The sequence below is a fragment of the Prionailurus viverrinus genome, unplaced genomic scaffold (assembly GCF_022837055.1).
Source record: "Prionailurus viverrinus isolate Anna unplaced genomic scaffold, UM_Priviv_1.0 scaffold_60, whole genome shotgun sequence".
Taxonomy (NCBI): domain Eukaryota; kingdom Metazoa; phylum Chordata; class Mammalia; order Carnivora; family Felidae; genus Prionailurus; species Prionailurus viverrinus.
In genome coordinates, this window is record NW_025927622.1 from 380525 (window position 1) to 408273 (window position 27749).

At 67.1% G+C, this 27749-nt stretch overlaps 3 protein-coding genes across 6 annotated transcripts; 1 reads left to right on the forward strand and 2 right to left on the reverse strand.

Moving 5' to 3' along the window:
- Positions 1 to 1398: 1398 nt before the first annotated feature.
- On the reverse strand, positions 1399 to 10825 carry MIDN (midnolin). 4 transcript variants are annotated; one of them, XM_047848305.1, is made up of 9 exons: positions 10587 to 10825; positions 8739 to 9362; positions 7614 to 7701; positions 7371 to 7433; positions 5324 to 5452; positions 4927 to 5238; positions 4577 to 4742; positions 4159 to 4419; positions 1399 to 3455 (listed from the first exon to the last, which is right to left on the reverse strand). In XM_047848305.1, exons 2-9 carry the CDS (start codon positions 8969 to 8971, stop codon positions 3178 to 3180), a joined length of 1530 nt encoding a protein of 509 aa, XP_047704261.1. In that variant the 5' UTR covers positions 8972 to 9362; positions 10587 to 10825; the 3' UTR covers positions 1399 to 3177. The 4 variants fall into 4 exon arrangements, with proteins under 4 accessions (XP_047704261.1, XP_047704260.1, XP_047704263.1 ...); XM_047848304.1 differs by having other exon boundaries at positions 4577 to 4745; positions 10587 to 10822; XM_047848307.1 differs by lacking the exon at positions 5324 to 5452 and having other exon boundaries at positions 10587 to 10822.
- CBARP (CACN subunit beta associated regulatory protein) lies at positions 6972 to 27600 on the forward strand. The gene is made up of 10 exons (XM_047848316.1): positions 6972 to 7187; positions 20778 to 20894; positions 20992 to 21131; positions 21362 to 21426; positions 21771 to 21915; positions 22120 to 22291; positions 22472 to 22604; positions 23010 to 23225; positions 24415 to 24598; positions 25512 to 27600. Exons 1-10 carry the CDS (start codon positions 7155 to 7157, stop codon positions 26578 to 26580), a joined length of 2274 nt encoding a protein of 757 aa, XP_047704272.1. The 5' UTR covers positions 6972 to 7154; the 3' UTR covers positions 26581 to 27600.
- On the reverse strand, positions 13798 to 16161 carry ATP5F1D (ATP synthase F1 subunit delta). Its single transcript, XM_047848311.1, has 4 exons — positions 15939 to 16161; positions 15025 to 15178; positions 14435 to 14523; positions 13798 to 14331 (listed from the first exon to the last, which is right to left on the reverse strand). Exons 1-4 carry the CDS (start codon positions 16077 to 16079, stop codon positions 14209 to 14211), a joined length of 507 nt encoding a protein of 168 aa, XP_047704267.1. The 5' UTR covers positions 16080 to 16161; the 3' UTR covers positions 13798 to 14208.
- Positions 27601 to 27749: the final 149 nt, after the last annotated feature.

Consider the following 27749-nt stretch of genomic DNA (forward strand, 5'->3'; position numbering starts at 1 on the left):
GGAAGGGTCAGCCTGCAACGTGCATGGTACCTTCCTGCCTGATTGTGTGTGTGCATGCGTGTGTGTGTGTGTGTGTGTGTGTGTGTGTGTGTGAGAGAGAGAGAGAGAGAGAGAGAGAGAGAGTGTGTGTGTGTGGGTGTGAGCGAGAGAAAGAGAGAGAGAGAGAGAGAGAGGGAGAGAGAGAGAGAGAGAGGGAGAGACTGGGCTGGGGGAGGGGCAGAAGGGCCTCCCGGATACTTCCAGGACAGGACGCTCCTGGGACAGTCCTGGGGTTTCCCTTGCTCCTGGGGTCCTTGGAGCTGGGGCGCTGAGGGCAAGGCCTTGGGCTATCAGAAATCTGCCCAGGAGTGGGTGGTCACCAATATAACAAACACCCCCAATTCTTAGGGCAAGTGATGTTTCTCTCTGGGCTTGGGGTTTTCTCATCTATTAAATGGGAGTATAATTAGTTCTGTTAGGTGGCAGTGCTTGTTAACTGAGGAAATACATGTAAAATGATGCTATTATTGTCCTGTCTGCCCAGCCCCAACATGGATGGAAGCAGGACCCCAGAGAGGAGTTGCCCCTGGCCAGGCCCTTGGGGAGATGCCAGCTGAGGAAGTCCCCTGGCAACGCAAGGGCGGCCAGCAGAGGGGTGTTCCTGCACTGGGCACGGCCCCGGACAAAGGCCTGGAGGCTTGAGGCATGACCGTCAGGGCTGGGGAGCGCTGGAATGCGAGGCCAGGGTGAGGCCACAGAAGGGTGAGAGTTCACCCCAGGCTGGGGCAAGGCCAGGCCAGAGGCCTTGAGCGCAAACCCTGGGCCCTGGGGAATCACTGATTTCTGCCAGAGAGCTTCTGGAGGCCTGGCAGGTAGGAAGGGGCTCTATTAGCCTTGAGGGAGGGAGAGGGCTCACGTCAGGGGGCCCACGCAGGCAGTACCTCCTGCTTGGCCCGGCAGTGGGAACAGTCTTCCTGTCTGTGGCTGGGGAAACCGAGGCCCGGTGTGTGGGTCAGGTATCCTGGAGACGGTTCCAGGGGTTAGTCCCCAGTCCACTTCCCAGGGCCGGGAACCGAGGCCCCACCCAGGGCACACTGTGGGCAGGCAGCCCTGTGCCCACACCCTGTAGGACTTCCGGCCTTGGGTACTGGGAAGTGGCTGGCCCCTCCCTCCACTGCTGGGGCAACTTCCTGCCCACCCTCACCTCCAGGCCCGGAGGGAACCCGGGAACTACTGTGGGATCCCCGCCCCCCCTTCCAGCTCCCACGGCCTGAGGTGGTGGGAGAACCTAACATCCTACCGGGTCTCCAGATCGTCCCAAGCCCTTTCTCCGATAGAGACCACCCATCAGACCAGGGAGCCCCCTCTATGATGGCCAAGACCGCTCCCCTGACCCCTGCAAAAGGGCAGCACAGTCACTCAGGTTTCATCTTCTGTTTATTACTTGAAATCGCGGTGTTTGTATGCGGCTTTCTTCCCAATTTTTTCATACAGGAAACTCACGCAAGGTGCCGGGACCCCCCCCCCCCAGCCCGACCCCCCAAGGGTGGGTAATGCTTTCTTGAGGGAGCCCTGGTGAGGGCAGAGGGGGGCGGGCTGGTTCCTGCCTGGACCTCCACCCTCAGACCCGCGGAGGCACAGGTGTTATTTAAAAATCGTTTAAAAAAACAAAACAAAAAAACCCAAAACAGAACACATTTAAATAGGTATCCAAGACAGTTCTTGAAAAACAAACCCACTCCTTTTTTCTCCTTTTTTTTTTTTTTTTTTTTGGAAAATAAAAACAAACAAAAAACAAATCCTTGACCCCTACCCTCTGACCCCTCCCCACCCACCCCCCCACAAAAAAGTTTACAGAGCTACAGTTAACACATGATGTTCACATCTGAAACCATTAACTTTAAACACATAATGGGGGGTTCACCTAAGATAGGATGAAGGGAGGGACAGGGAGTGGGGGTGTCTGGAGGACGGAGAGGTGGGGCAAGGACAAGACTGGGGGGGAAGGGGGGCAGGGCCCAATCATCTCCATTATCAGTAAAAATAAGTGAATGAACAAAAACTCTACCCCCATTGAAATGGCCCCAGTAGGGGGTTTGCCCCTCTGCCCCAGGGGGAACCTGGGGATGAGAGTGGGGAGGGTCCAATTAAGACCAGCAGCGAACCCCCCCCAAGGGGGTTAATGCTACAAGGCGGCGTCACCCCTACTGGGGGCTTCACAGCTCAGCACCCCCTCCCCTCCTGGCTGCCAGAGGGCCTCCAGACACAGCCCACAGGCCCAGATCCCTCAGGTTGGGCCAGGAAGGAGGGCTGGGGGTATTATTTCCCCTGTCCCCCCAACCATTTCTCTCCCGAGTTTTCAAGAGACTCCCAACCACTATTGGCTCAGAAAATTAATAGTCTATAAATACCCCAAGCTCAGAACAAAAGGGGGGCGGGGCAGGAGGAAAGGGCACAGTGCGTGGACTCGAAGGCTGGCGTCTGGTCTGTTCCCCTCCCTCTCTCTCCTTTCCTACTAGGAAAGGGCCCCACACCCCTACCTGAACCCCAAGGCTGGCTGTGGCCAGCCTGCTGAAGCGCTTTTTTTTTTTTTTTTTTTTTTTTTTTCCTGGAAAAAGAGACCAAGAGAAAAAAAGCACAGATGTGGAGAAACGGCCCCGCGGGCGCAGGGCTCTCTGGTCGCTGTGGGGCCTGCTGGCCGCCCTGGAGGCCGGTGTGCACGGCAGGCCTTCCCTCCCGGGCCCTGCCCGTCTGTAAAGTGCATCATGAGGCATCTACATTTTTGACTTAAACCTGAAGGGACGGGGGCGGCTTCCTCGTCCCCACTCTCAACCATCTGGAGTGACTGCTACATATCTGGAGCTTGGGAAGTGGGCGGGGAGGGGCCCAGCTCGGCCGAGGCTCGAGCCGGCGGCGGGAGGAAGAGGCGGGGAAGTGTGAGCTGAACCGAGGCGGCAGGAACCCAGTCCATGGAGAGTTCGGAAAACCACGGTTAAGAATGGAACTTAAAAGAAAAAAAAAAAAAAGAAAAAAAAAAACACGAAAAACAAAAAATCAGAAGGAAGCTGGCCGGGGAGGGGGGGGGCCTCCTGCTGCCCTGACTGCCTGCCCTCCCGCGTGCAGGCCTCTCTGGGGGGGGGGGGGGGGGGGGGGGAACGGGACTCTCGGCCCAGGGTGGTCCGGCGAGGGACGCGGGTCCTAGGCCACCACGAACTCTGACTTAATGTCAGGATTGACTTCCGGCTTCCAAACGGAGTCCTCAAAGTCGAGGCCCAAGCCGGAGGCCTCGCTGGGGCCGCCGCCGCCGCCTCCCCCGCTGGTGTCGCTGCGGCCGGCCTTGCGGCTGGGCGGCCAGTGGTAGGGGCCGCGGGCGTCGCGTCGCGCCTTCCTGCGGAGCCGCTTCTGCTGAAGCAGCAGCTGTAGGCGCTCCACCTTGCAGCGGGTGGCCCGGTTCTCCGTCTGCCGCAGCCGGTCCCCTGGAAGGAGGCAGGGACTGTGACTCCTGAGCGCCCCCGCCCCCGCCCCCGCCAGGAGACACAGCCCGGACTCCTTTCACAATGCACGGAGAGAGGGAGCCGGCCGAGGGGGGTCTTTGCGGCTCTGGTGGACCCCGGGGCCCCCCGAGTGGACTCGAGCCGTCCGCTGCCTGTGTTAAACGCGAGCCGGGCGCTGGCAAGGCCAGGTCCAAGGCAGACGCGGAGCAACACTAGTGCCCGAGTTAGGTGGACCTCCAGCCCTGAGGCTGGTGCCTTGGTTTCCCCTTTGTGACCTGGGGGCTGGGGGTCCGCCCGGCAGAGAACAGTGCCACTGTTCCACAGGTCTCAGGATTCATTGGGGATGACTGGGTCTCTGGGGGACACAGGCTATCCCCAGAGCAGCTCCAGCGCCCTCCCCTCCATCAGACTCGGCCATTCAGAGGCTCCACCTGCCATCTGGACAAGGTGCGGGGTGGGGGGCAGGGGGGGCGCGAGCAGGGAGGAAGTACCCCCCCAAGAGAGGACAAGGACACTTTGTGCCCCCAACACACATGCTCCCTTCTCTCCAGGCTCGTGCAGAGAGGGTGAACAGCAGCTGGTGCCCCCCCTCCTCCCCCAGCTCCCCCGTGGGTCAGCTGCTCTGAGCAGCCCACAGAGGGGCCTTGAACAGTCCAAGGGCGGGCGGGGCCAGCCGGTCACTTACCCAGAGGCTTGCACGTGCGGGCCTGGCTCAGGGAGGTGGGGGCTGCAGCCGCCAGCTTCTCACAGGAGGTAGTTTTGGGGGTGAGGTCCGGGGCGGGCGAGGCGGGCGCGCACTGGGCATGGCAGCGTAGCTGGGTCAGCGACGGGGGCATGCCCTGGTAGTGCCTCGTGGCACTCAGAAGGTCGTTGAGGATCTGCAGGATGGTGCCGATGTCACGCCGCGGCCGCCCGCTGCTATCCTGGCAGTTGGGGTGCAGCGTGCCTGCAGGAGGCAGGGGGGTTGCTGGTGAGTCCGAGTGACTGACACGCGGCCTCAGAAGGGCAGGGGGCCCCTCGTTCGTATATGGCGGGACCCCAGGGTGAGGGCCCAGACACGCAGACCCGCGGCCTCTGGGGTGGGGACGCGCCATGACACCTACCAGAGAAGGTCCCTGAGAACACCCCCGGGGCGTGGTTCACGAAGCTCTCAATGACAGCGCCGGGTTTGCGGGAGCGGGAGGCGGGGCTCCCGCCGGGGGTGGACGCGGGGCTCCCGCCGGGGGTGGACGCGAGGCTGCCAGCACTGGCCGGGGGCGAGCAGTCCATCTGCTGGTCAGGGGGAGGGAGGCATGGTAAGCTGCGGGGTGCAAGGACAGCCCTCGGGGGCCAGGGTCTGAGGGTCACCCACCGGCCCAGGGTCTGGGGATGGCCCTCCGTACAGAGAACACCTCTGGGACCGCGGACAGCCACCTTCTGGGCCCCGAGGAGAAGCCTTCCGGGCAGGACTCACCTCGGGGCAGGTGGCAGCTGAGTGGGATCGGAAAGAGCCGGCTGTGACGGGTGAGGGGGACGCAGGGGCAGGGCTGCTGGACACCGGGGGCACTCGGGCGGCGCTGGACACTGGCCGGCAGGGAGAGGACACAGGGGCGGTCACGCTGGGGCCCCCCCGGGCGGCGGCGGCGGCGGCGGCAGCGGCTGCCAGCACGTGGCGGTGTTGCAGCGGGGTATGCTGGGCAGCCAGCTGCAGCTGGACGAACATCATGTGGTCACCCACGCGCAGCGCCAGGGTCAGTGGCGAGCGGCCGGACAAGAAGTCACTGACCTGTAGAGAGTGACTCGTCAGCGCCAGGGCCCCGGCCTGCTGCGCCCCCAGCCCGGCCCAGCCCCGGCCCCCCGCGCTGCGTGACCTGGGGCCTCTCGCCGCCCCTCTCTGGGCTCTGGGGTCCCTGTCGGTGCCACGGATGCTTAAATAAAATGAATCGGTATTTCCGGAAGACGCCTCCGCCAGCCCGGCCTGGCCCGGGCGCCACTGGGGGCTGTGGGGGACAGAGGCGGGTCAGATGGGGGGGCCTGGCCCTCCCTGGCCAGTTTGGTTCTTTCAAGGGGAAACCGAGGCCAGAGGGGGCAAGGCCCAGTCAGCGGTCGCTGTCCTCAAATAACCCCACCCTCCCAGCCCCCAATCCTCTGCCTGTGAATATGGGAGGGGGGCCAATCTCAGACCCCCTCCCAGTTAAGCCACCCAGGCAGCAAGTGGGCGGGAATTCCTGGACAAATTCTTCGTCCTAACCTTTGCTTTCTCAAGATAAATATTTATCTGTCCTGGGTGGGGCTGAGGCTGAAGGGGAGGTTTAGCTGCTGCGGAGGGGGCCCTGATGGTTCTCTGAGGCCTGGGTCCCCTGAGAGCTCAACACAGCCCCAGCACAAACCCTCAAAATCTGGCGGTGTGCGTGGGGGGGTGCGTCTGAGCCCAGGCTGCACTGGGCTCCACCTCTGGAGCCTGGCCAGCGCCGAGCTTTCCCCAGGGGCCAGGATGGTGGGGGGGGGGGGGGGGTGGAGGTTTCTGAGAAGTGACATAGGCCAGGATGACTCAGAACCACCGCCTCCCAGCTCTCTGCTGGCAGCGGCTGGCGTAACCTTGGGGGCCGTGGGGAGGAGGAGAGGGAGGTGGGCAGTTTGCAGCCCCCACCCTGAAGCCTGGTCTTCATGGCATCCCCCCCCCCCGCCAGCCCCAGAGACTCCCCTTGCAGGAAGGGCCTGGGGTGGCTTCCCAAGGGCAGCTGGGGAGTCCCCCCCACCCCTCCGCCCTGCAACTTCCTCCCTGGGGAGGGCGAACAGGAGGGCATGACTCTGTGCCAGGCGGGGAAACAGCCCTGGGAGCTCAGTCACTCCGCCCAGTGGCCCCCCCACTCCTGACGCAGGCACCCTGGGGCGGATGTGAACCAAAGACACCCCTGGCCCCCCCACCTCCGCCAACCGCAGGCCCCCCATGAGCAGAGCTCAGTTCAGGAAATGGAGCTCAGCTCCCACCTGGCTCCTGGGACCCCAGCTCTGCACTGCCCCCCCCCCCCCCATGGCAGACCACCCAGCGCCAGGGCCCCTCCTCACTAGCTAGCTGCTGAGGACAGGATGCTACATGCCGGGGAGGGGGCGAGGGCCTCAGGGCAGGAGGAGGGAAGCCGCTGAGCAGGTTTCCTGCGGCCAGCCCAGCCCACCCCCTAGCTGGGGCGGGCAGCAGCAGGCGGATGGCTGAGGCCTGTGTCACCCTCCTGGGAGGAGGGACCCGCAGCCAGAAAAATGAGGAAAGGAGGAGGTTAAAAAAAAAAAAAGAAAAGGCTGCAACAAAACCGGGAACCCGGGTGTGGGCCAGCCCCTGCCTCCCGCTTCACCTCCTGGCCAGTTACTAAATATTTTCCTAACATCCTGTCTAGGCTGCAGCCCTGGGGCTGGGTGCCCCCCTCCCCCTTTTGGGGCAGAGAACAAAGGCCAGAGGGAGGAGAGAGAGGAGTGACTCTGCACCCCTTACAATGGGGTCACAGAAGGCGGAAGGACTGTCACCAGGCTGGCCCTTCCAGGCCCCCCCCTCCCCGCAGAAATTTTAAAAAGGTCACCCCAGGGAAACCGCAGTGGCTGCGGAGGGGGTGCTCCCCAGTGTGGGCCTGGGGACCCAGGCCCTGGTGTGGGAGCGTGGGCCAAGGTTACCCCCTCAGGCAGGCTTGTGAAAACCCAGCCCCCTCCCCCATGGCAGCCACCGTGGGAGAGAAGGCCCTCAAGGTCAGGTGGTGAGTGCTGGGGGGGGGGGGGTGTGGGTAGGAAGGAGGAAGAGGAAGCTGGGTGACCAGGCTACGCGGGCAGGAAAGCTGGGCGGCGCACCCCCTCCCTCCCCATGGGTCTCCAGGGAGCACAGACAGCCCCAGGCCCTCGCCCGGGGCTGGGAGGGACCGGCGAGGGTCTTACCTGTGTCTCAGTCAAGCTCTCCAGGGCCTGCATCACAGACTGCTCTGGCCTTGAGGCCTGCGACTGCAAACAGAGAAGCCGCTTTGAGCGTGCGCTTGGGTCAGAGGGCCCGGGCACCGGGGCAGGGGAGCCGCTTGCCGGCAGGGCCGCCCTGGCAGGGCGTGTGCTGGGAAGCGAGCTCTCAGGGGAGGGGGCTGCCCGCCTGTGCCAGAGCCTCCGGGGCACTGTGCCCCAGCCATTTACCATGAGGCCCGCCTCCACGGTGGGTACCAGCGTCAGCTTGCTGCCATCCCCCACGCCGAACTCCTGCAGCTTCCCCGAACTGAGCCGGCTGGGGGGAGGAAGGAAGAGGGTGAGGCCAGGAGACAAGGCAGGGACGCGGAAGCAGAGGCCGAGGGGGGAGGGCTGTGCTCCTGGGGGACGCAGGGGAGCCCTTCCCACCCCTGTCCCTTCCCGGCCTTCCACACCCTGGGCCTGAACGTCCCGGTGGGGGGGGGAGGGTCTGTCAGGCATCTGGCCCTGAGAGCCCCCAGGCAAGTGGCTCAAATCTCCTTCCCAGAAGCTCCAACTCTGTACTAGGGCACCACCTCTGCACCTCAACAAAGCACTTTTTCATCATCCGGGTGCCAGTGCGTCCTTGCCACCCTCCGCCACCCTCCCCTCACCCCAGGGTCGGCCCCAACCAGTAATTCAGCTACACCGACCCGGGGCTCCTCTTTGCGGGAGCCACAGGGCTTAGCCTTTAGGGTCTTTTTGCGGGGCCGGGCTCCCCCTCCTCCCTCCCTCTCCCTGGCGCAGGCCGCCGCCGCTCAGACAAAGGAGACCCTCCCCCACCCGCCCCTCCCCCACTGGGGCCCCTCCGCTGGGGACGGACAGTGCGTGTCCCTGGAGGCCCGCGGGGGGAGTGCTCCCCGGTCTGGAGGCGATTTAAATACCAGGGGGGAGGGGGAGGCTGCGGGAGTGCTCGGTGGTTAGAACAAAGGGGGGTAGAGAGACGCAAGTGGGGGAAGAACACAGCCAGACGTGGAGGGGGGCACCGAGCAGATGCGGAAGCCAGCCGGAACGCAGGCAGAGAGGGAGGTGGCCGCGCTTCCCTCCCCCGCAGCCGGGACCCCCACACTGACCCGGGACTGCTGCCTTCCCGGGAGGGGGGAGGGCCGCCCTCGCAGCCGCCTTTGTGCAGCGACCCCAGGCGGGGGAGGGGGCCGAGGCAGGCAAGGCCGAGCAGAGGGCGCCCGAGAGCGCGCGGCGCGCCCCCGCCCCCCGTCTGGCCGCCCCCTTCCTTCCCCGTGCGGCGCGCTCTTTGTTCCCGCCCGGGGGCCGGGGCCCGAGGGGGCGGCGGGCCCGGGGGCGGCGCGCGGTACCTACGTGTCTTTGTGGAGCAGTGCCAGGCGCTCCTTGGGCACTTTGAGCCTCTGGGACAGCCGCTTGCGCAGCCCCTCCACCGTTTCGTCCGGGGGCACCGACAGCTCGTAGCGGGTGCCCGTCGTGCTGTGGATGGCCAGGCTCATGGGAGCCGCCTCGGCCGCCGGGCCCAGCTCGCAGGCGCCGCCGGGGGCCCCGCGCCGGCAGCTCCGGGCGCCGCCGGGCTGCGGCTCCATCCCCGGCCCGCGCTGGAGGGATGGGGTCTGCGGGGCGCCGCCAATCCTCGCCGCGCCTCCGGGCAGTGCTGGGGGGCTCCCCGAACCGGGGTCCTCGGGGTTCCTAGGGGCAGCGCGCGTCCTCTTCGAGAAAGTCCCAGGAGCGGAAGGTGAAATCAGGAATCAAAATCCAAGCAGCGCTCCGGGGTCGCGTTGGCTCGTCGGGGCGCCTTCCGGGGGTGGGGACTGCACTCGCGGCTCCTTTCAAGGACAGTGGGCGCGGAGGAGGGTCCGGAGAGGGGGTGCCGCTCGGGCTTCCGCGCTCGGTGCCGTCCGCCGCTCGGGCCGCGCTTCCCCGCGCGTCCCCTCCCTTAGCAACAGCCGCCGCCGCCGCCGCCGCCGCTTGGAAGATCTGGGGGTGAAAGTAACAAGAAAAAAAAGTTATAATGTATCAACGTTCCAAGGGGCGGGGCTGCCGCCCCCTCCCATTCACTACTTACTCCGCCGGCCCAGCGCCGGCCAATCGTCGCGCGCCGAACGCCCAGTCGGCCGCACGGGCGGGCCAATAGGAACCGCCGCGGCGCTGCCCCACGTGGCCGCGCGGGCCCGCCCCTCGCTCCGCCCCCGGCCCGGCGGCCAAGGGGAGCGCGGCGGGGGCGGGACTGGCGCCGCTCCGGCCCGCCCCCGCGCCCCACCCGCCCGCGCCGGGGGCCATTCATACGGCCCGCAACAAAGGGCAGGCGGCCGGAGGGAGACGGGGGAGGGGGACGGCCCGCAGGGTCCGGGGCCGGAGCCGCGCGGCGTGGGGGCGGGCACTGTCCCTGCGCTGGGAGGGGCAGGAAGCCGGGGGACACCCACCCCCCCCCCCCAACCGTGTCTGTCCGGGAAGCCGCCGCGAGCGGAAGCGGGAGGCGATCCCCACGCTTCGTGGCCGGGCGGCTCTCGGGAGGTTCGGACGGCGGGCGTCCCCCACCTGTGGGGCGTGAGGTCCCGGCGAGGAGTGGGGCTGCGGGCGGGGCCTGCACCCGGGTGACGTGGGCCAGTGCCGGGAGGGCCCCTCCCGCGCCGGTACCACCTCGCGTCCCACCCCTGTCCCGCGGGCCGGGCCCGCTTCCCGAGTCGCGCCCGCCCGAGCCGTGACGTGACGCGGCGTCCCCGGCTGCGCCCGCGCGCGCCGCTTGGGGCTGCGGTGAGTCAGCAGCGCCGGCGCGCCCCCTGCCGGCCCCGCCCGGGAGCGCTGCCGGGAGTCCTGGGGAGGGGGCGCTGAAGCTGCCCTGGGGCCGGGAAGAGGCCGACGGCACTGCCGGCGAGCGGGGAGCTTCGCTAGGGGCTTGTAGCCTCTAAGGAAGGAGACTGGGGCCACACAACTGAAGAAACTCAGGCCGAACAGCAATTTGCTCAAGGTCACTCGCGGGGTAGGAAGAGTGCCCGGGAGGCGGGGCGGGGGCTGAGGTCCTGCCTGGGCGGTGCTGCTTGCGCCGAGCCCCTCCCATCCCACGACCCGAGGGGCTTGCCAGGGCTAGAGACACCCCGAACCCTGTCTGCCCACAGAACAAAGAAAAGTGGGACACCTTTAATAAAAGGCCTGAAGTGGGGACCCTCCTACTCGTCCCGTGAGGTCCCACCCCGCACTCACCAGGCGCCGCCAGTCCGAGGTCCCAACCGTCCTGAGCTTACCCACGTCCGGGACTAGAGCGCGGTGGCGGGGCAGGTCTGGGACCGAGCGGGCGGCCCCCAAGCCTTTATCCGCACCGCCTTCCCTCGGGGTGGAGTTTGGGCGGGCAGGGGGCGGAGGGCCGGGCGGCCAGTGACGCAGGCGGGCCCCCGCCCCTGCCTGCAGGCCAGGGCCCTGGGGCGCCTTGGGGCCTGGCTCCCCACCCCTGAAGCCTCGCTGTGTCTATCGGGGGGGGGGGGGCGGGGGGGGCTCTCCATGAATACTGTAGAACCTGGGGTCGGAGTCGGCTCAGCCGACCAGTAGTGTCCCCAAGACGAGGTTTCGGGGTGCACGAACTCCCGCCCCGCCCCCTTTCCTGCCGCCCCAGGCCGGGTGCTTCCGCCTGGGGGCGCCCGAGTAGGGGAGCGTGAGCGGAGGGGGGCCTGAGTCAGTGGCCACGATCCAGGAAAACAGGCCGGAGTCACCTGCCTGTTGTGGGGGTGCCCCAGCCAGCTGCCCAACTGCCTGGCCGCCTGCATCCCTTAACGGTGACCTCAGACGGCATTTATGGAGCGATTAACCTGCGCCAGGCCTGCCGAGTGCAGCCAGGCACCACCCGCCGCGCTATGACCTTTCTGAGCCTGTTTCTGTAGCTTGGCTATAGAGTGAGGAGAATCCCGCGCGGGACTCTCTGGAGCCCCGGGGGTGTTGGGGCGGGCGGGACCACCCTACCCGTCTCACAGACCAGTTAACTGACACCACACGGTAGCAGGTGAAAATGTGTCATGCCCTGTTTTCCCCAGCATGCTACTCTGGGTAGGGACGGTTTTGAGGATGACCATGATTGGTGTGGGGCCTTCTCAGTCCTTCTGCTCCCTCTGCCCAGAGGAGGGGGACCTCAGGACCTACTGCCCTACCCCCTGTCCATTTATCTGGTGTCTCACTTTATCTGGCCTGACCACCTCCACCCCACCCTAGTCGTGGGCACCCCTCCCAGGGCTGTGTGCTTTTCCAGGTCTCCATCCTGCTCCCACCCAAAACTCTTGCAGCCTCTGCACCCCCCCCCCCGAGTCACACCCACACAGGACACCCCACCCCTCAGGGTCAGGGCTGGGCCATAGGGAGAGGCTGAGCCAGCCCTTGGAAGGGGTCACTGAGGGGCTGGGGTTGAGGTGTGCGCTCCAGCAGGTGGGACTCTGGCTGGAGGCAGTGCCGGAGACCGGAGAGGGGATTGTGGGGCCACAAGCGAGGGCCTTGCAGGGGCCAGACGGCCAGGTGGGCACCCCACCAGGCAGGGGTGGTCCAGGGAGTGGCGGACTTGAAGCTGGAGCATCTCGACGCTGGAGGGGCTGCAGGTGGAGTGAGTCAGGGCTCCGCGGCTCAGGCGGGCACGGCTGTGGTCTCGGGGCGCGGAGACCTAGGCCGTCAGGTTGCCGAGGGACTGGGTGGTCCTCCTGGAATTGGGGCCCCGAAGGTCACGCACTTTGGAGGTGGGGTAATGCTCTCAGGAAGGGACCATGGCCCCAGCCTGCCTCTACAGGTCCCACCTAATAAACACACTAAGCCCCTCCACTTCCTACTTCCTTTCCCCTTCAGAGCATCCTCGTGCTCTAGATGGTTCTTGGGTGTGAGCACACACCAAGTGCGAGGGGACCCCCTTCCTGGGAGAAGAACGGACCCTTACGGGAGCCTGACCTCCAGGAAAGGACCTCTGGCTCCTGGTTACAGGGCCCACTCCACTCCACCCCAGGGCAAGGCCCGGGACAACACAGGTTGTTCCCACAGGCCCACATCAGGCAGAGGCATCCGGAAGGTTCCAAAGCTCACACCTCCCCCAGAGGCCCTGCACAGTGCTGAGGGGCCTTACCTACATCCGAGACTGCCCACCCTTTCACCACCCCCCCCCTCCCCCCGTCCCAGAGGCCGAGATCTCTTAGGGCACAGAGAAGTACGGATAGGAGGATCCCCAGTGTGGGTGGTGCTGGTCTGGCGGCCTGGTGAAGGTGCTGCTGTCTTGGTGGTGTCGCTGTACCCTCTCACCACCTCCTGGAGCCCCCACGGTGTCCTTGGTCTTATTTATTGCTCCCAGGGCCTGGCCAGGAACCCTAGGACCTAGACTCCAAAATGCTCCAAAACGGGGGACAGGGAGAAGTGATCCCATGGCTGTCACAGCGTTCTCTGGGCTGGGGGTTCCTGAAGCGGGGGCCAGCTGCTTGGGCCTACCAGCCTGAGGAGGGGGACCCAGCTAGGAGCCCTCCACAGCTGCGAGCTAGTCTGGAGGCCCCCACAAGCATGGCTCCACTACCTGGAGCCTCCAATACAGCCACAGGACAGTCACTTGCACGGGACGGTGACACACGAGCACAGAGCCCATCTGTGCTGACACCACGCCTGGGGGTGGCCTCCCCGTCACCTCTAGGCTGCCAATGACACACGGGGAGGCCCCGACTCTCCTGCACACTCACGCCCCTGGAATCCCCTTGCCCACCCTGCTGAGGCCCGGGGCCGAGGAGGGAGAAAAATGAGACCCCTGCCCCAAAGTCTCCCGCGGGGCACCTGGAGCCAGCGTCTGGGCCACCCCCACGGTTGCAAAAGGGAAGGAATGGAGCAGCTGCCAGGTGCCAGGGCTGCCCCCGCCCGGCTGCCCCACCCCATTGGGGCCAGCCCAGGGGCCCGGATGCCACAGAGGTGCCAACACCACCGAGGAGGAGGGCGCAAGGCCAGCCCAGGCCACCCACAGGCCGGGTGAGCAGAGGGCTGGGCCTCTGTGGGAGCGGGCAGGGCCCGCCTCTTCCCAGCGTGGCTGGGGCGGGCCGGGGAGCCCACAGGGCAGCCTGAAACCTGGCAGAGCCCCAGGGGGCTGTCCAGCAGCCCAGGCCCAGCCCAGGAACAGCGGCCACGCCCCCGCCTGCTGTGTCCCCAGGCCCTGCCGGCGGCTTTGCCCACACCCACCCTCCTGGGATGATGGCAAACGCCCTGCCCACCACCCACCCTGGTTTCACTGAGTAAGCTCCCCGCTCCTCGGTTTACTCCAGACCCTCAAGGATCTCTTGGGCCACAGCTTCGACACCCTGGAGGCCGAGGCTGGTACTGAACGTCTCGTCACACTGGGGGGACAGGAGCACTGCGGGAAAGGCCAGGCAAGGTCCTGAAGCCACAGGCCCAGGCAGGAGACAAAACCAGCATACACGAGTCAGGTCCCTGGTTTTTAATGGGGGGCTCAAGCTGGGAGCGGGCTGTCCCAGGGGCAGGACGAGGAGCTGAGGGCTCCGCAGCAGAGTCTACAAGGTTAGAGAGAAAGTGGGTGGCACGTCGGGTTGGGGCGGCGGGGGGGGGGGGGGGGAGCGGCTGGAAGGGTGAGACGCAGAGCAGGGTCTCAGCCGAGCCCCCCTTCACTAGGAGGCCTGACAGTGTGCTGCCCCCTGGCGGCCTCTTGGCAAGACCGCTCCCTCCACCCAAGAATCCCCCAGGTGGCTCGCGGCCCCTCTCTCCCCACTTCCCCACCCCCAATCAGAGGACCCACGCGAGCTGGTTCAGCCTGCCCGGGACATCCCCGGTCCGGTCCTGGGCCTCGGTTTCCCCGCTGGCAAGGGCCACGGACCGCCTACTCGAGAGCTTTCACCAGGGCCTCGTTGGCCTCGATGCGGATTTGGATCTCGGCCCTGGAGGCCTCGTCTGCTGCCCCTGACAGCTCCGACTGCGCCTTCTCCAAGTTCACCTTGGCGGCCTGCAGGAAGTGGGTAGCAGGTGAGAGCCAAGCAGCGACCCCGCCTGGTGCCCTGGCTCAGATGTGGCCTCCTGGGTCCATCGGCTTCCCCCGGAACACTCACCCCCACGTCCAGCATGTCCAAGGTCACGGCCTCTTCAGCCAACAACTGCACTGAGGAATCAGCGTTCACTGTGACGGAGCCGCTACTCACTACGGGAGAAGACAGCCGTGAGAGTTCCGTGTTCGGGTGCGGGGGACCCCGTCAGCCAGAGCCACAGAAGCGGCTCCAGAGCCGTCTGGCATGGGAGACAGGCCGATGCCCACAGGGCCCATGGTCGCCCACTGGCACCTGCACACGGGGAACAGGGCCTCCTTCCTTCACCCACCAGCACCAGCCCATCAGCTAAGCCAGGGTCAGGGGTGAGCGGGGCGCCGGGTCTGCATCTTGGCTGTACCTCAGAGTCGTGCTGCTGCACGCTCTCCTTAGGATCCAGTACCCCCCCCCCCCCGCCCTCTCCATCGGCTCCTCTGCGACAGGACTGGACCTCCCTCTCAGACGCCTGGCCCCCACCGAGACCCTGACCCACCACAAGCTACCGGAGGCACGGGTTTGTCTCTCTCGTGGGCTCTGCTTCTATCCACACGGAGAAGCGAGACACTTGGGCCTGCTGAAGCACGTGGCCCCGCCCAGCCCCTTCCCGGTGCACTCACCAAAGTATTTGGAGGTGGTGCCGTCCTCGGCGTGGACAACAACCAGCCCCGGCCGCAGCACCTGCAAGGTGGGTACGTGGGCCGCCAGGATGCCAAAGGCTCCCGTCTGCGTGGGAACGTCCACTTGCCGGACGTTGGCACCATTGAAAAATACCTGGAAGAACACGCGGGGAATCCCTGCAGGCCAGTCCTCCCCTCCCGGATCTCAGTCTGCCCTGCAGTGAAACGGCCCAAGGCAAGACCCCACGGCGACAGAACACACACGGAAGCAGCCACGAGGACGCGCATACTTGTTTTGGTTCTCTAGCAGCATCTTAGTGCACAGAAGATAAAATCCAGACGGAGCCCGTCCCCACAGAAACACTGCCAAGACCACGAGAAGCGCGCCGACCCAGGAAGACACAAGACAACAAGTGTCTGAGGCTCGGGGTTCTGCTGGACGGGGCGAACGCTGAGGTCCAGCCCTGGGGCGTTGGATTCCAGGCGGAAGGCTCGGGAACTCGGAAAGCTTTATGGGGCTCGGATTCCACACCACTTGGAAAGGCGTCGGGCGTGGGTCAACGACACAGGGGTTGGGGGGGGTGGCTCTCGGAGGGACACAGGTGGAGGGGGCATCGGTCCGGGGTCCTGGAGGGGGAGTTAGGGATCTCCGAGACTCGGAGGCTGGGGATCCCGGAGTCCTGACCACATTGGGGCGCCGACGCGGATCCGGGGTGCGGAATGAGGACATGGATCCGGAGCAGGAGGCGGTGGCCTGGGGATGGATTTCAGACCACACGGGGGAGGGGGCACAGGGAGCGGAATAAATGAGGGTCGACAACCCAAAGGTTGGAGGTCTCCGATTGCGGACCACAGCGGGTCCCGACTGGAGGTGGTGATCAAGGAGGGGTCCCGAGCCCGACCGGAGTCCGAACCTGCGTGGGTGAGGCGAAGGTGAAGGACATCTGGCCCGGGCCCGCAGCCGGGGCCGGCGCAGCCGCAGCCTCAGCGTAGGCGCGGGCCTGACGGACGAGGCAGCGCAGGCCGGGACGGCGCAGGACCGCGACGGGCAGCATGGCGACGGCTGCGAACGGACTCCGGCCGAAAGCGGGCAACCAGGAGGACGAGGAGGACGACGCGCAGAGACGTCTGGGAAGAGGAGTCCGGGCGAAGGCGCACGCGCGAACTACGACCCCCAGCAAGCCGCAGGCGACTTTAACAACGACACGCCGAGCTCCGCGCATAGCATGCTGGGGGTTGTAGTTGCCTTCCAGTCCCAAGAGCCTGCCGGTGGTAAGGTTGGGGGGGGGTGGGGAAGGGGGAGGACCGGAAGCCTGCGCGGAACAGGAGTCACTTGCATTCAAAATTTGGGGGGACGCTCGTCGGATGCCAGGCGCTAGAGAGCCATCAAGGGAAATACCAAGATTCCGGCTCTGGTTTGGGGTGGTGGGGATGTTTAACACTCAGTGTAACGAATACGCAAATCATACAGCGTGTTAGAAGTTAACAAATACCTAAAAAAGAAAAACAGGGGCGCCTGTCTGGCCCAGTCTGAAAAGCATGCAACTCTTGATCTCAGGGTTGTGAGTTCAAACCCCATGTTGGGTACAGAGATGACTTAAAAATAAACTCCAAAAAAAAAAAAAAAAAAAGGAAAAAGAAAAGCAGAAGGGGGGGGGGACGCGGCAGCGGGCAGCCAGCGGACTGTCAGAGACGCAGACGTTGCGGGGACGGCCAGCCGGCGCGGCTCGAATACAATCCCCAAGGACGCCAGCAGAGGGCGCGCCGCGACCGGCGATGCGCTCGCCCCAGCCCCGCCCGGCCACCGCCCCCGCGCGCCGGTGACGCACGGACGCGTGCGCGGGCGGCCCGGGGCTCTGCTGATGTCACCGCGGCTCGCGCAGCCTCGCTCACGGCGTTGACGTCACCACTCCGCCCCCGCGCACACGCAGGTGGCGCCCCAGGCCAGGCCCCCAGGCCCACATCTTGGTCTGAGGGAAAACGCGGAGTGCGGGATGCACGGGCCTGGGGCCCACGCCGGGAAGGGACTTGGCTCCCGAGCGAGGTATGCAGGCTGCAGAGGTGGTGTCGCACCTGGACGGGGTCGTTGCGTCAAGGTGTTGCTCCACTGGCTCTCCAACCCCAGGGGCTGTCCGCGCCCTAGCTCCCTGCCTTCCAGCGCCTCGGCCGCCTGGGGTCTGCAAACGAGGGAGGACCCAGGCCTAGTGCCCAAGCCCCCGTCCCCTCTGGGCCAGCGCCGTGACGGACATCCTGGCGCTGTGTGTGTGTGTGTGCAGACGGAAGCCCTACTCGCGTTTCTAGGGGTGCATCCCAACTTTTCCCAGAGCTCTGGCCCCCACATGGAGGCAAGCCCAATCTGCCTAATCATTCGGCTCCTGGAACCCATCCATTGGACAATTTCTGTCCAGTTTCTACTCCAGGGTGGCCAATGGGTAAAGGCACCACCTGTTACTCGAGTCCCAAACCCAGCGTTATTCTGGAAATCTCCAGTGGACCCATCGGCAGGACCTGTCCACTCAGTTGGGCCACTATGGCCACGATCACTGGTTTGGATGGCCCCAGCCTCCTCCCCTGTCCTCTCCTCGCTGCAGGTGCCTTCACACACAGCCAGAGGTACCAGGTCATTCTCCTGCTGGGAACCACAAGATGGCTTTCCTTGTTCCTTCCAACACATGTTGAGCTACAAACACGGTCTCTTACCTCAGGTCCTTTGCACATTCAGCTCCCACTCGCTTAAGCCAGCTTTGCTGGGTATTTACCCACTTAACAAGCACATTCTTGTCTCCAGTGTGCAAGCCCCTGGGGACCCAGCGCTTGCCTTGGAACTCACCCCTGTAGTGGGGGAAGGGGTGAGGAGCGACACAATACACTGGAGCAAATAACAGACAACACGAGGACCGTGGAAAGAAGCAGGGGACTGAAACGTGGGGTGCGAGTTGCTGTGTTACCAAAGGTAGCCATGAAGAGATATAACGCGACTCGGCCATTTGGGAGAGAGTTGAAGGAGGTCAAGGAGTGAATCTTGAAGCTGAGTGGAGAAAGAGCCGGACAGGCCCAGCACCTGCAAGTGCAAAGGCCCTGAGGTTCGACTGGCAGTGTCAGTTTTCACTGGAGAAAGAGGTGCCATTGTGGGGTGCTGAGCGTAGGGCCAGGTGGGCTGGGCTAGACCCAGGCCAGGCCAGTGCAGGCTGGTGTCCTAAGCATCTAGAAGGATGAAGCACTATTCTCTGAGGAGAAGGGGGAGCAGCTTTGGGATTCACCAGACATGGAGTTTCTGCCAGAGTAGTTCTGATGTCACCCCGGGGCTGCGAAGGCCCTGGTGGCACTCAGCACAGATTATAGTGACTACCTTGGCCCGTTGCTCGTCCTCACAGGCAGAGCGCCCGGTGAACCTGACAATGTCTGCAGCACATTGGGGGAGAAAGTGGGGGGCATGTGTCCAACACCACCTAGACTGCATCCTGGGGGCCCCCAAGTTGGGGGAGGCGAAGGAGGGGAAGCCGACGCACCCGTCTCCTCCCCTACGTTCCCGGCCCCGGGTCCCTCGGACCCTGGCGAGGGTCCGGAGCAGTGCCGCAGGGGAGGGGGTGGAGACTCAGCGGCCGCGGGAGAGGGCGGCTCGGAGTGGGGAGGGGGCGTCCGGGAGCGCAGGCTCCGCCCCCCACTCCCGCCGGAAGGGAAGGGGAGGCGGTGGCCGGCGCGCTGCGAGCCAGACGCGGCAGCGAGCGCGGCGGGGGCGGTCTGCCCGGGACCGGGTGGCACCCAGCGGGTCGGAGCGGGCTCGCCGCCAACGCGGTCACGTGCGCGGTCCCTCCTCTTGCGCCCTGCCTCCCCCGCGCGCCGCGCTCTCCATTCATAAATTCTCCGCCTGCTCCGCGGCCACCGGGCACCGGAGCCCGCCGGGAACGCCGCGCAGCCGCCCGCCCGCCCGCCCCCCATGGGCCGCGCGCCCCGGCGCTGAGGTAGGCGCGGCGGGCCCGGGGATACGCCGAGGCGGGCGGGGGCGGGCGGGGGGCCGTGCGGCCCGCGATCGCCGCCGGCCCCGGGGTCCAACCTGGCGCCGGACCACCGGCCCTTCCCGCGAGGCGGCGAGACCGGAGGGAGGGGGTGGGAGTCGGGGGCTGGGGCGGGCGTGGGGGGGCAACCTGCATCCCCCGTCGCGGCCTGGAAAGGAACATTCCCCCGCCCACGCCCTCCCCCGGCCTCAGTTTCCCCTGTGAGATCCAGCGAGGGTGATGGCGTCTGCGTCTCCCGTCTCCGGGATTAGCCCGAAGCGGGGATGCGCCCGGAGTCTAGCTTCCTGCCTCTCCTCCAGGGCTCGCCATGCTCGTCCCCGGGGCCGGCCGGGGGCGCGGGGATGGGCGCGGTGGCGAGCGAGCTCGGGGAGGCCCGGCTGGACCTCAGGGGCGGGCCCGTGGGGAGCGTCCGCCCTCGGCTCGGGTCCCCGCCTACCCCCGCGAGTCCACCTCTCTTCCCCTTCGGCCTCCTGCCATCTTTTCTGGTCTCCTGTCACGGTCCCTGCGCTCCTGCCCCCTCCCCCTGCAGCCGGAACTCATTTCCCGACCTACTTATGCGCGCCCCCTCCCCCAGAGGATCCCCGGGAGCCGGGCCGTTCTCGGACCGCGGCGCTGAGAACACCTGGGTGTCGCCAGTGCCCGCCGCCCCCCGTCTCTGGGCCTCTTTACCTCGCTGTCGAGTGGGGTTAAGCCCGAAAGCGTCGGGGACGCGGGAGCCTGTGTACAGGTTCCCTCTTTCCGCTGGGGAAGGACCGAACGCACGCCCTGCCTACTGAGCGCTGCTGGTCATCCCGGCCCGGACGCTGCTCCCTGAGATCCCGGAGTGCAGTCCCCGGTCCTTCCCACCGGGAGGAGCTGGCGTTGGGGAGGGCCGTCAGGTGCAACGTGCGAGCAGTCCCTTTGCCGAGGGCTGAGCTCCCGTCCCCGGCCTCCGTTTACTCCTAGCGCCAGGCAGAGGTGGAGGCTGGCCTGCTCGCCCGCCGAGGCGCCGGGCCCCGCGCTGGGCACCGGCGGGGAGGCCGCTGCAGCAGCCATCTTGCCGCCCAGGACCGGCTCAAGCCGCCCTGCAGGAGGCCTCCCTCCCCCGCGCCCCCTCCTCTCCCCAGTGCTCCCTGGCAACCCCCCCCCCACTTCCCCCTCCCCGTTCGGCCCGCTGGCTCGGTCGCCATGGGAACCAGATTCTTCAGGGCTGGGAACACATGCGCCTTCTTTGGCCTTTTCGCTCCCCCTAGCACCGGGGGGGGGGGGGGGGGGGGGGAGGAACAGCTACCTCCGGGAGTCGTGACTTGGTAGTCCCTGAGCTCCGTGCCTCCGCCCCCCTCCACGGTCCCTGTACCGCTACCGCGGTACCAGCCTCTGGCGCTGCGGCAGCCCCTTCCTCTCCCGTGAGGGGGCAGGCAGGGCTCCTGGGTCTCGCGGGAGCGAGCTGACATCCTCAGTTTCCCTATTCCTCCTAGGAGTGCTTCCCCTTTTCCGGGCAGGCTTCCCGGCCAGCTCGCCGGGCCGGCCCCACCGGCTGGGGAGGTGGTGGAGAGCAGACGCCTCCCCCGTTTTGAGCAGGGGGAAACGGAGGTCCCGGCGTCGATCTAAGCGGGGTGGGGGCTGCCCCGGGGCTCTCCTCCACCTCTCCGTGAGTCACCGCCCCCCTGTGGACTCTCACTCCCACTCCCTCTCTCTGGGAGCCGGGAGGGAGAGCAGGCGGAGGAGCTGGTCTGAGCACGCCCTGCCCCCCCCCAGGCCCCTCCTCCTAGCTTCAAGATGCAGCCCACGCCCACCATGGCCACCGCCGCCGCAAGCACCGCCGCCACGGCTGCCCTGACCTCGAGGTGGGACAACACCACCAGCAGCCCCACCGTGAGTGAGGGGGCCCGGAGTGGGGCTGCTGGGCGGGGCGGGCCGGGCCTCCGGAGGGCCTCCGCCCCCAGCGGTCCTGACCCCTGCCGGCCCACAGGCGGAGCCTGACCCCATCCTCAACAACTACGTGCTGCTGGTGGTGGTCCTGTCGCTCTTTGTCGGTGGCACTCTCGTGGTGCTGTCCGGAGTCCTGCTCCTGTGCAGGCGCTGCTGGGAGGTCCACCGGCGCTTCAACAGGTGTGCAGCCCACCCAGCCGTGGGGCCCCCCTGGGAGCGCCAGCGGGGGGGTGGGGGTGGGGGGGGTGGAGAGGAGAGGGGACGCGCGGGCTTGCTCTGCGGGCATCCGGGGGCCTGTGTGGGGCCGGGTGAGTGCGGGGTGCCTGGGCTGCGGCTTGGCAGGAGGAGCTCGGGCAGCACTGTCTGCCTGCCCCGTCCCACCTTGGGGCCCCCCCGCGGTCTCTCCCCAGAGCCATGGAGGAAGCAGAGAAGACCACCACCACGTACCTGGACAGCAGCGCCCATCCAGCCCAAGGTGCGGCGCCCCGCCAGGCCCTGACCCCTGCCCACCTGCCCGCCCTCCTGCCCGCCCCCTTGGGCCGCCTGACCGGCTGTGTCTGTCTGTCTCCCCCACCAGACTGGGCGCAGCTCGATTCCGACTCATCTCTGTTTCCTTAGAGCCCGCGTAGGTGCTCACAGGCGCGTGCTGAGCGAGTGAGTGTGTGAGCGGATGTGTGAGTGCCCACCTCGCCCCTGCCCCGTCCCAGCGCTCAGTCGGGCCCCACCCCTCGACCCTTCCCCGACCCACCCCCCAGCCAGTCGCCGGTCCAGCACCAGGCGAGGCCCGCCCGGGGCCCACCCTCTCGGCTCTCCTCGCAGACCCTGACTTCAGGGGGGAGGACCCCGAGGGCCAGGACGCGGAGACGGAGCGCTTCCTGTCCACCGGCTCCACGGGCCGCCGGGTGTCCTTCAACGAAGCAGCCCTGTTTGAGCAGAGTCGGAAGTCACAGGACAAGGGGCGCCGGTAAAGAGTGGCGTAGCACGAAGGGACCCAGTCCCCGGGGAGGGGTGGGAGCCTGATGCCCTGTGATTGGGCTCCCTGGGAGTCGGGGCCTGCCTTCCACCCCCGACCCCAAACCAACAGGGACGGCAGCAGGGGCGGGCTCGGGGGTTCGGACTGAGCACGGGGGCCGGCTGGCGTGGTGACGGGCAGGCGTGCTGGGCACAGGTACACCCTGACGGAGGGGGACTTCCACCACCTGAAGAATGCCCGCCTCACCCACCTGCACCTGCCACCCCTCAAGATCATCACCATCCACGAGTGCGACTTGGGTGAAGCCAGCGCCACCACCCCCCCACACGCCGCTGCCGCCCCCAAGGCCAGTCTCGCCATATTCCAGGTGAGCGTGCGGGCGGCCCGCCAGCCTGGTGCTCAGCGGGCGGGACACCCACCCTCTGGGCTGGGCCCCGCACCTCAGGACAGGGAGGGGGCGCCTGGCTCGGGTGCACAGAGGGCTGTGGGTCCAGCGCTCCCCCTCACGCACCCGTGCTCTTTGACCTGTTACTGCTTCCTCCCCCAGCCCCCGGGGAAGGCCCTCACCGGCCGCTCTGTGGGCCCCAGCTCCGCCCTGCCAGGTGACCCCTACAACTCGGCCGCGGGCCCTGCCGACTTCGAGATCAGCCCCTTGGCGTCCAGCGACTCCGGGAAGGCGCCTGGGTGAGGGCCCCCGAGCGGCCCCTCCCCTCCCTGCCCCACTCCAGGACCGAGGTCAGCCTGTGGCCTCCCCCCTGCCATGGCTTCCCTTGCTCCTGCCCGGTCCCCCTGCGTGGGAGGGAGAGGGGCCGGCAGGGCGTAGGACACACGCGCGGGGCACTCGTCAGACCAGAGACGCGTGCTCTCGGACACTCGTCCTCAGGAGCCCGTCTGTCCGGGGCTGGGGACCACAGAGCTGCCCAGCGCCTGGCTGAACCCCTGAGCTTAGTCCCGCTGCCACCCACCCGCTGAGAGCTGTGTGTTCCCCCTCTGCACTGGGGGTGGGGAGGGGGGAGCGCAGAGCTGCGGCCCAGGCTGGGGCAGCACTGGGAGGGTCTTTGTGTCTGACCGCCTCCCTCCTTCCTTCCAGGCGGATGCAGGCGCCCGGAGCACCAAGCCCGTCGGGTCAGGGGCCACAGGGGGACCCGAGGAGGCAGGTCCAGGCTCCGGGGCAGGACCCGTCCTGCATTTCTTCACCCGCCTGCGGCGCCACACCAGCCTGGACGGGGCCAGCCCGTACTTCAAGGTCAAGAAATGGAAGCTGGACCCCAGCCAGCGGGCATCTAGTCTGGACACAAGAGGTGAGCGGCGGCCCTGGGTAGAGACCAGGGCCCGGAGAGTACAGCCCCAGGCAGCCTTACACAGCGAGGTTCTGCACAGGGAGGGGTCACTGCTCCCCAGGGGCCTCGGGCTCCTGCCCCGGGCTGGCCAGCAGCACCCCTTGGCCACTGGGCATCTTGCCCCAGGGCTTACAGCTGGTTGGGCCGTGCGCTCTGCTCCAGTAAAGCAGGGGCACCGTCAGACCACAGCAGAGATGGGTGAGCTTTTTCTGCAAGCTACGAGACCGTAGCGGTTTTGGATCCGTGGTCTGTCTGGCGGGGCGGTGTGGGAGCAGCCACAGACTGTGTGTCTAAGCGAACGCAGGGACGGGCCAGTGCGAAACGGTGTTCAGGATGATAGGTCATGGGCCCATCTGGCCTGTGAGCCGTAGCGCACCCACCCCTGAACTAACGCGGCAGCTCTTGCCTCCTGTAGACCTCTGGTCACGTGGAGCCCTGGCTATAGGGCCTTCTTATCCTCAGCCCAGAGCAGGAGCACGTGTCGGGGTGGGGAGGTGGCCACCCTGGGCGGCGGGTACCCACAGGCCCGTGCCCAAGGGAGCTGAGCCGGGACAGGACGGGACAGGCGGCCCTGTGGAGGTGGGGGGTCCTGGGGTCAGGAGAGCTGAGGAGAGAGCACAAGCCCCTCGTCGGGGCCTGGTGCCAGTTAGCGCTGCAGGGGCAGGAGGAGCGAGTTCTGGCCGAGGCGCTCCTGGGCGGGGAAGGCGGCCTACTGCACTGCCGTCGGGAGCTGAGACGGAGCCCGTGGTCCCCGAGGGTGATTAGGGCCAGGCATAGGTGTGCAAGGGCCTGGGGCCTGTTTGCCGGGTGACTGTCCCCCGCCCTTTCCCACCAGAGCTTCGCCTAGGCCCTCCAGGGGGCCCGTGGGTGGAGGTCGAGCTGGCAGAAGAGGCCTCCCCTCTCTCCCCCCAGCGGCCCCCGCCAGCCTGTCCCTCATCCTCCCACGTGTCCCGGCTTTTGCCTCTTGGCTCAGCGGCGCCCGCCTCCAGGTGCCCAGTGCAGACCTGCTCCGGCCATGCTCTCGTGGCCGGAGCTGCTTGGGGGTCCCGCTACCGCCGCGGCACCTCAGCGCACCCCTGACCCAGGCGGCTCCTTGCGGCCCCGGGGGCGGGAGGGACTCGGGCAGGCTGACGCGCCTTCCTCTGCACAGGCTCCCCCAAGCGGCACCACTTCCAGCGGCAGCGGGCAGCCAGCGAGAGCACCGAGCAGGAGGAGGGGGACGCCCCCCACATGGACTTCATCCAGTACATCGCCAGCGCAGGCGACACGGTGGCCTTCCCGCCCCCCCGTCCCTTTCTGGCCAGCCCCGCCAGCCCATCCCCCGCTCTCGGCAGGTATTTTGTAGTGGATAGAAGCGTCAGGGGTGGACCTGTGGGCCCCTGCCCCACCCAGTCCCCCGCTAAGTGGCCCGGGGAGGGCTTTCCCCACCCTGCAGACATCCCACATTCTTCCAGCTCCATCGTCCCTCCTGGAGACTGCCTCACTGGGGCCACCTCTCCAGCAAGGACCAGAAGAGGGAAACTGGGGGAGACTGGGTAAGGGCAGAGGGGCAGGTGGGGCCCTGGACGATGGCCACAGGGTCCCCAGGACAGGACGCCTGCCCAGGCAGGGCTGCCAGGGGCGGGTGCCTGCTTGGATGTTACTGCTTCCTGCTAGAGTCCACGGCCCCGAGGGGTCCACTGTGGCCTGGTGCCCCTTCCTTCCTGCCCATGTTCCTGAAGGCTGGATGGCCCCTTCTCAGAAACTGTGGCTACCTCTGCCAGCAGCACCCCCTCCCCCAGCCCCACAGACGGAGGTACTGGGGTGGTGAAGCTGCCTGAGTAGTCCCGCTGGGGAGTAGGGGCCGAGCTGGACTCCCCGCCTGGCCCCGTCCATCCCAGCCACTTCCTTCTCCGCTGAGGTGTTAGGAAGAGGGGAGCGCCACAGGGGAATGTTAACTCTGTGGGCGAGGCGCCAGCCACCTGCAATGCCAGCAGGTGCTTGGGTCAGATACTGAAGAGAAAAAAAAAAAAAAAAAAAAAAAGCCACGATTGAAAGGCAGGTGCCAGGAAGGCTTGGGGTTTATCCAGAAACCACCCCCTGTAACAGGGACCGCCAGCATTTTCTTAAAATCCGCTCTCCGCAGAGCCTGGCCGAGCCTAGGGGGTCCCCACCGGCGCCCACCCTTCCGGACCCAGAGGCAGGGTGGCTGGGGAGAACATGCAGGGGCGCACACAGCCTTCTTGACTGCTGCGGCCTGGCTTGCAGGCTAGAGGCAGCGGAGGAGGCGGGCGCCGCGGGAGGAGCGAGCCCCGAGTCTCCCCCCGAGCGCAGTGGTGGTGCGGGGCCTGAGCAGCAGCAGGAATCTGATGGTGAGCGGGACTCGGGGCCAGAGCAGGCCCAGACCACCTACCGGGATATCTGGAGCCTGCGAGCCTCTCTTGAGCTGCACGCGGCTGCCGCCTCGGACCACAGCAGCAGTGGCAACGACCGCGACTCGGTGCGCAGCGGCGACAGCTCGGGCTCGGGCTCCGGGACCACCGTGCCCACTTTCCCACCGCCCTCGCCGCCCCCCACCCCCCGGCCGGCAGACAGCGAGGCGGGAGGTCCGCGGAAGCTGTTGCAGATGGACAGCGGCTACGCCAGCATTGAGGGCCGCGGCGCCGGCGAGGACGGGCTCCTCAGCGCGTCCGAGAAGCGCTCTTCCTTCACCAGCGCCGGCCGCACGGCCACTGTGGGCACCAGCTTCGAGGGGGCGCCGGCGCCCACCGAGGCGCCCGCCCGGCCCCGCAGCCCGCGCGCCTGGCCCCGCCGCGCCCCGCGCCGCGACTACAGCATTGACGAGAAGACAGATGCTCTCTTCCACGAGTTCCTGCGCCACGACCCGCACTTCGACGACACGCTGCCCAGCGCCACGCGCCATCGCGTGCGCGCGCACCCCCACACGCGCAAGCAGTGGCAGCAGCGCGGCCGGCAGCACAGCGACCCCGGCGCGCGCGCCACGACCCCTGCCCCGCCCGCGGCCCCTTTTGGGGCCGACTCCCGCCCCACGCGCGCGCCTCTGCGCCGAGGCGACAGCGTCGACTGCCCCCCAGAGGGCCGCGCGGGCGACGAACCGACCGCGCCCGCCATCCCGGTCATCGAGGAGGAGCCCGGCGGTGGCAGCAGCACCTGCCCCGGCTCGGGCCTGTGCGTCGGGCCCCCGGGGACGCTGCTGGACAAGCTGGCGGCTGGCCTCGATGACAGACTCTTCCCGCCGCGCCTCGCCCAGCCCATCGCCACCGCTCCCACGCTGGCCGCCGCCGCGCCCACGTCTCCCGACCACAGCCCTGCCTAAGCCCTGCCTCCTGCACCCACCTCGTCAGCTTCTCCGGCGCCGCCCGGGACCCCTGCCACGGGACCCGCCTGGGGCGCGAGGCTCCAGGGCGCGAGCGCTGGGGCCGCGGGGCCTCGCGCGCGCACGCGCGCAGGTCTTCTGGCCGCCCCCACGTGCGCGTGCTCGCGTCCTCGTGACACCCTCGAGCTGCCTCTGGTGGGCACGCGCACACGGTCCCCGTTGGGCACTTAGCAGGTGCCCTGTGGCTTCCCAAAGCGCGAGGCTGCAGGGCCCTGGCTCGGCTGGAGGGGGCGTGGCAGGCTCTCATCTTCGGGCTCCCGGGGAGAACGTCCACCTGCCTTCCACCCTAGACAGCAGCCTCTGAGTGGTGGCGTCTCGGGCACAGAGCACCGGGAGGCGCTCGCGCAGGACCTGCTCCCTGGGGCAGGGGCGGGCGGTGCGGGGCGGCGCATGCGCGCAGGGCGCCCCTACCAGGACCAGTGGAGCCTCGAGGCGAGTCTGGGCTGCACGCGCTGAAGGCCTCCCCAGGGCGCACGCGCGGCCCCTCTAGGGCCCGGGGCTCCGGAGATCGGGGGCCGGCCGGCGCCGGCTCTGCAGCGCAGGTCGTCGGGTGGAGGCCGCAGCCGCCAAACCCCTGAAGCTGTTTACCTCACTGCGGCATGTGCTCGCGGCAGTCTGCGCCCCCTCCGAGCAATAAACAACGCCTCGCCGCCACCCCCTCCCGCCGCGTTCCCACGCCCACCCAAAGCATGTGAGTGGGCCACCCGCCCGCCCCGCAGGTGCACCGTCCAAAGAGCAGCCAGAACTCTGTCATGTTTTAAGACACAAAACCCAAACGGCCAAGGTTTCAAGTTTCCCAAGCTTTATTTATTGCCAAAAGATGGGGCAGCCCTCGCCTGCGGCCGAGTCGCCCCGCCCCGCCCCGCCCCTCCCCTCGGAGCTTCGCGCCGTCTGTGTACCATCCAGTGATGGGAGTTTCTTGTGTTTGTTTTCTGGTTGATTATAAATATTTACCGCACACTCTTGCTTAGTTCGGGTTTTCTCTGGGGACCCAGGGGCACAGAGAACTTGGAAAGACGGTCAGGGTCCTGCGGTCAGGCCCCCCGGCTGCTGCACTGGGGAGCCGAGGGCCCTGGGGAGCTTTGGGGAGACCGGTCACCACCGAGGGG

Bases quoted from the DNA above. Each gene is read 5' to 3' on its own strand.
- CBARP (XM_047848316.1), top strand. From the start codon at position 7,155: ATGGCAGCCACCGTGGGAGAGAAGGCCCTCAAG. The intron at 21,427-21,770 runs GTGCGGCGCCCC...CTCTCCTCGCAG, and splicing joins CAGCGCCCATCCAGCCCAAG to ACCCTGACTTCAGGGGGGAG. The intron at 22,292-22,471 runs GTGAGCGTGCGG...TTCCTCCCCCAG, and splicing joins CCAGTCTCGCCATATTCCAG to CCCCCGGGGAAGGCCCTCAC.
- MIDN (XM_047848304.1), bottom strand. From the start codon at position 8,971: ATGGAGCCGCAGCCCGGCGGCGCCCGGAGCTGCCGGCGCGGGGCCCCC. The intron at 4,420-4,576 runs GTAGGTGTCATG...TGCCTCCTGCAG, and splicing joins GTTCTCAGGGACCTTCTCTG to GCACGCTGCACCCCAACTGC. The intron at 3,456-4,158 runs GTAAGTGACCGG...GCCTCCTTCCAG, and splicing joins CCGCACGTGCAAGCCTCTGG to GGGACCGGCTGCGGCAGACG.
- ATP5F1D (XM_047848311.1), bottom strand. From the start codon at position 16,079: ATGCTGCCCGTCGCGGTCCTGCGCCGTCCCGGCCTGCGCTGCCTCGTC. The intron at 15,179-15,938 runs GTTCGGACTCCG...GTGTTCTTCCAG, and splicing joins CCTTCGCCTCACCCACGCAG to GTATTTTTCAATGGTGCCAA. The intron at 14,332-14,434 runs GTGAGTGTTCCG...CACTTCCTGCAG, and splicing joins TGGACATGCTGGACGTGGGG to GCCGCCAAGGTGAACTTGGA.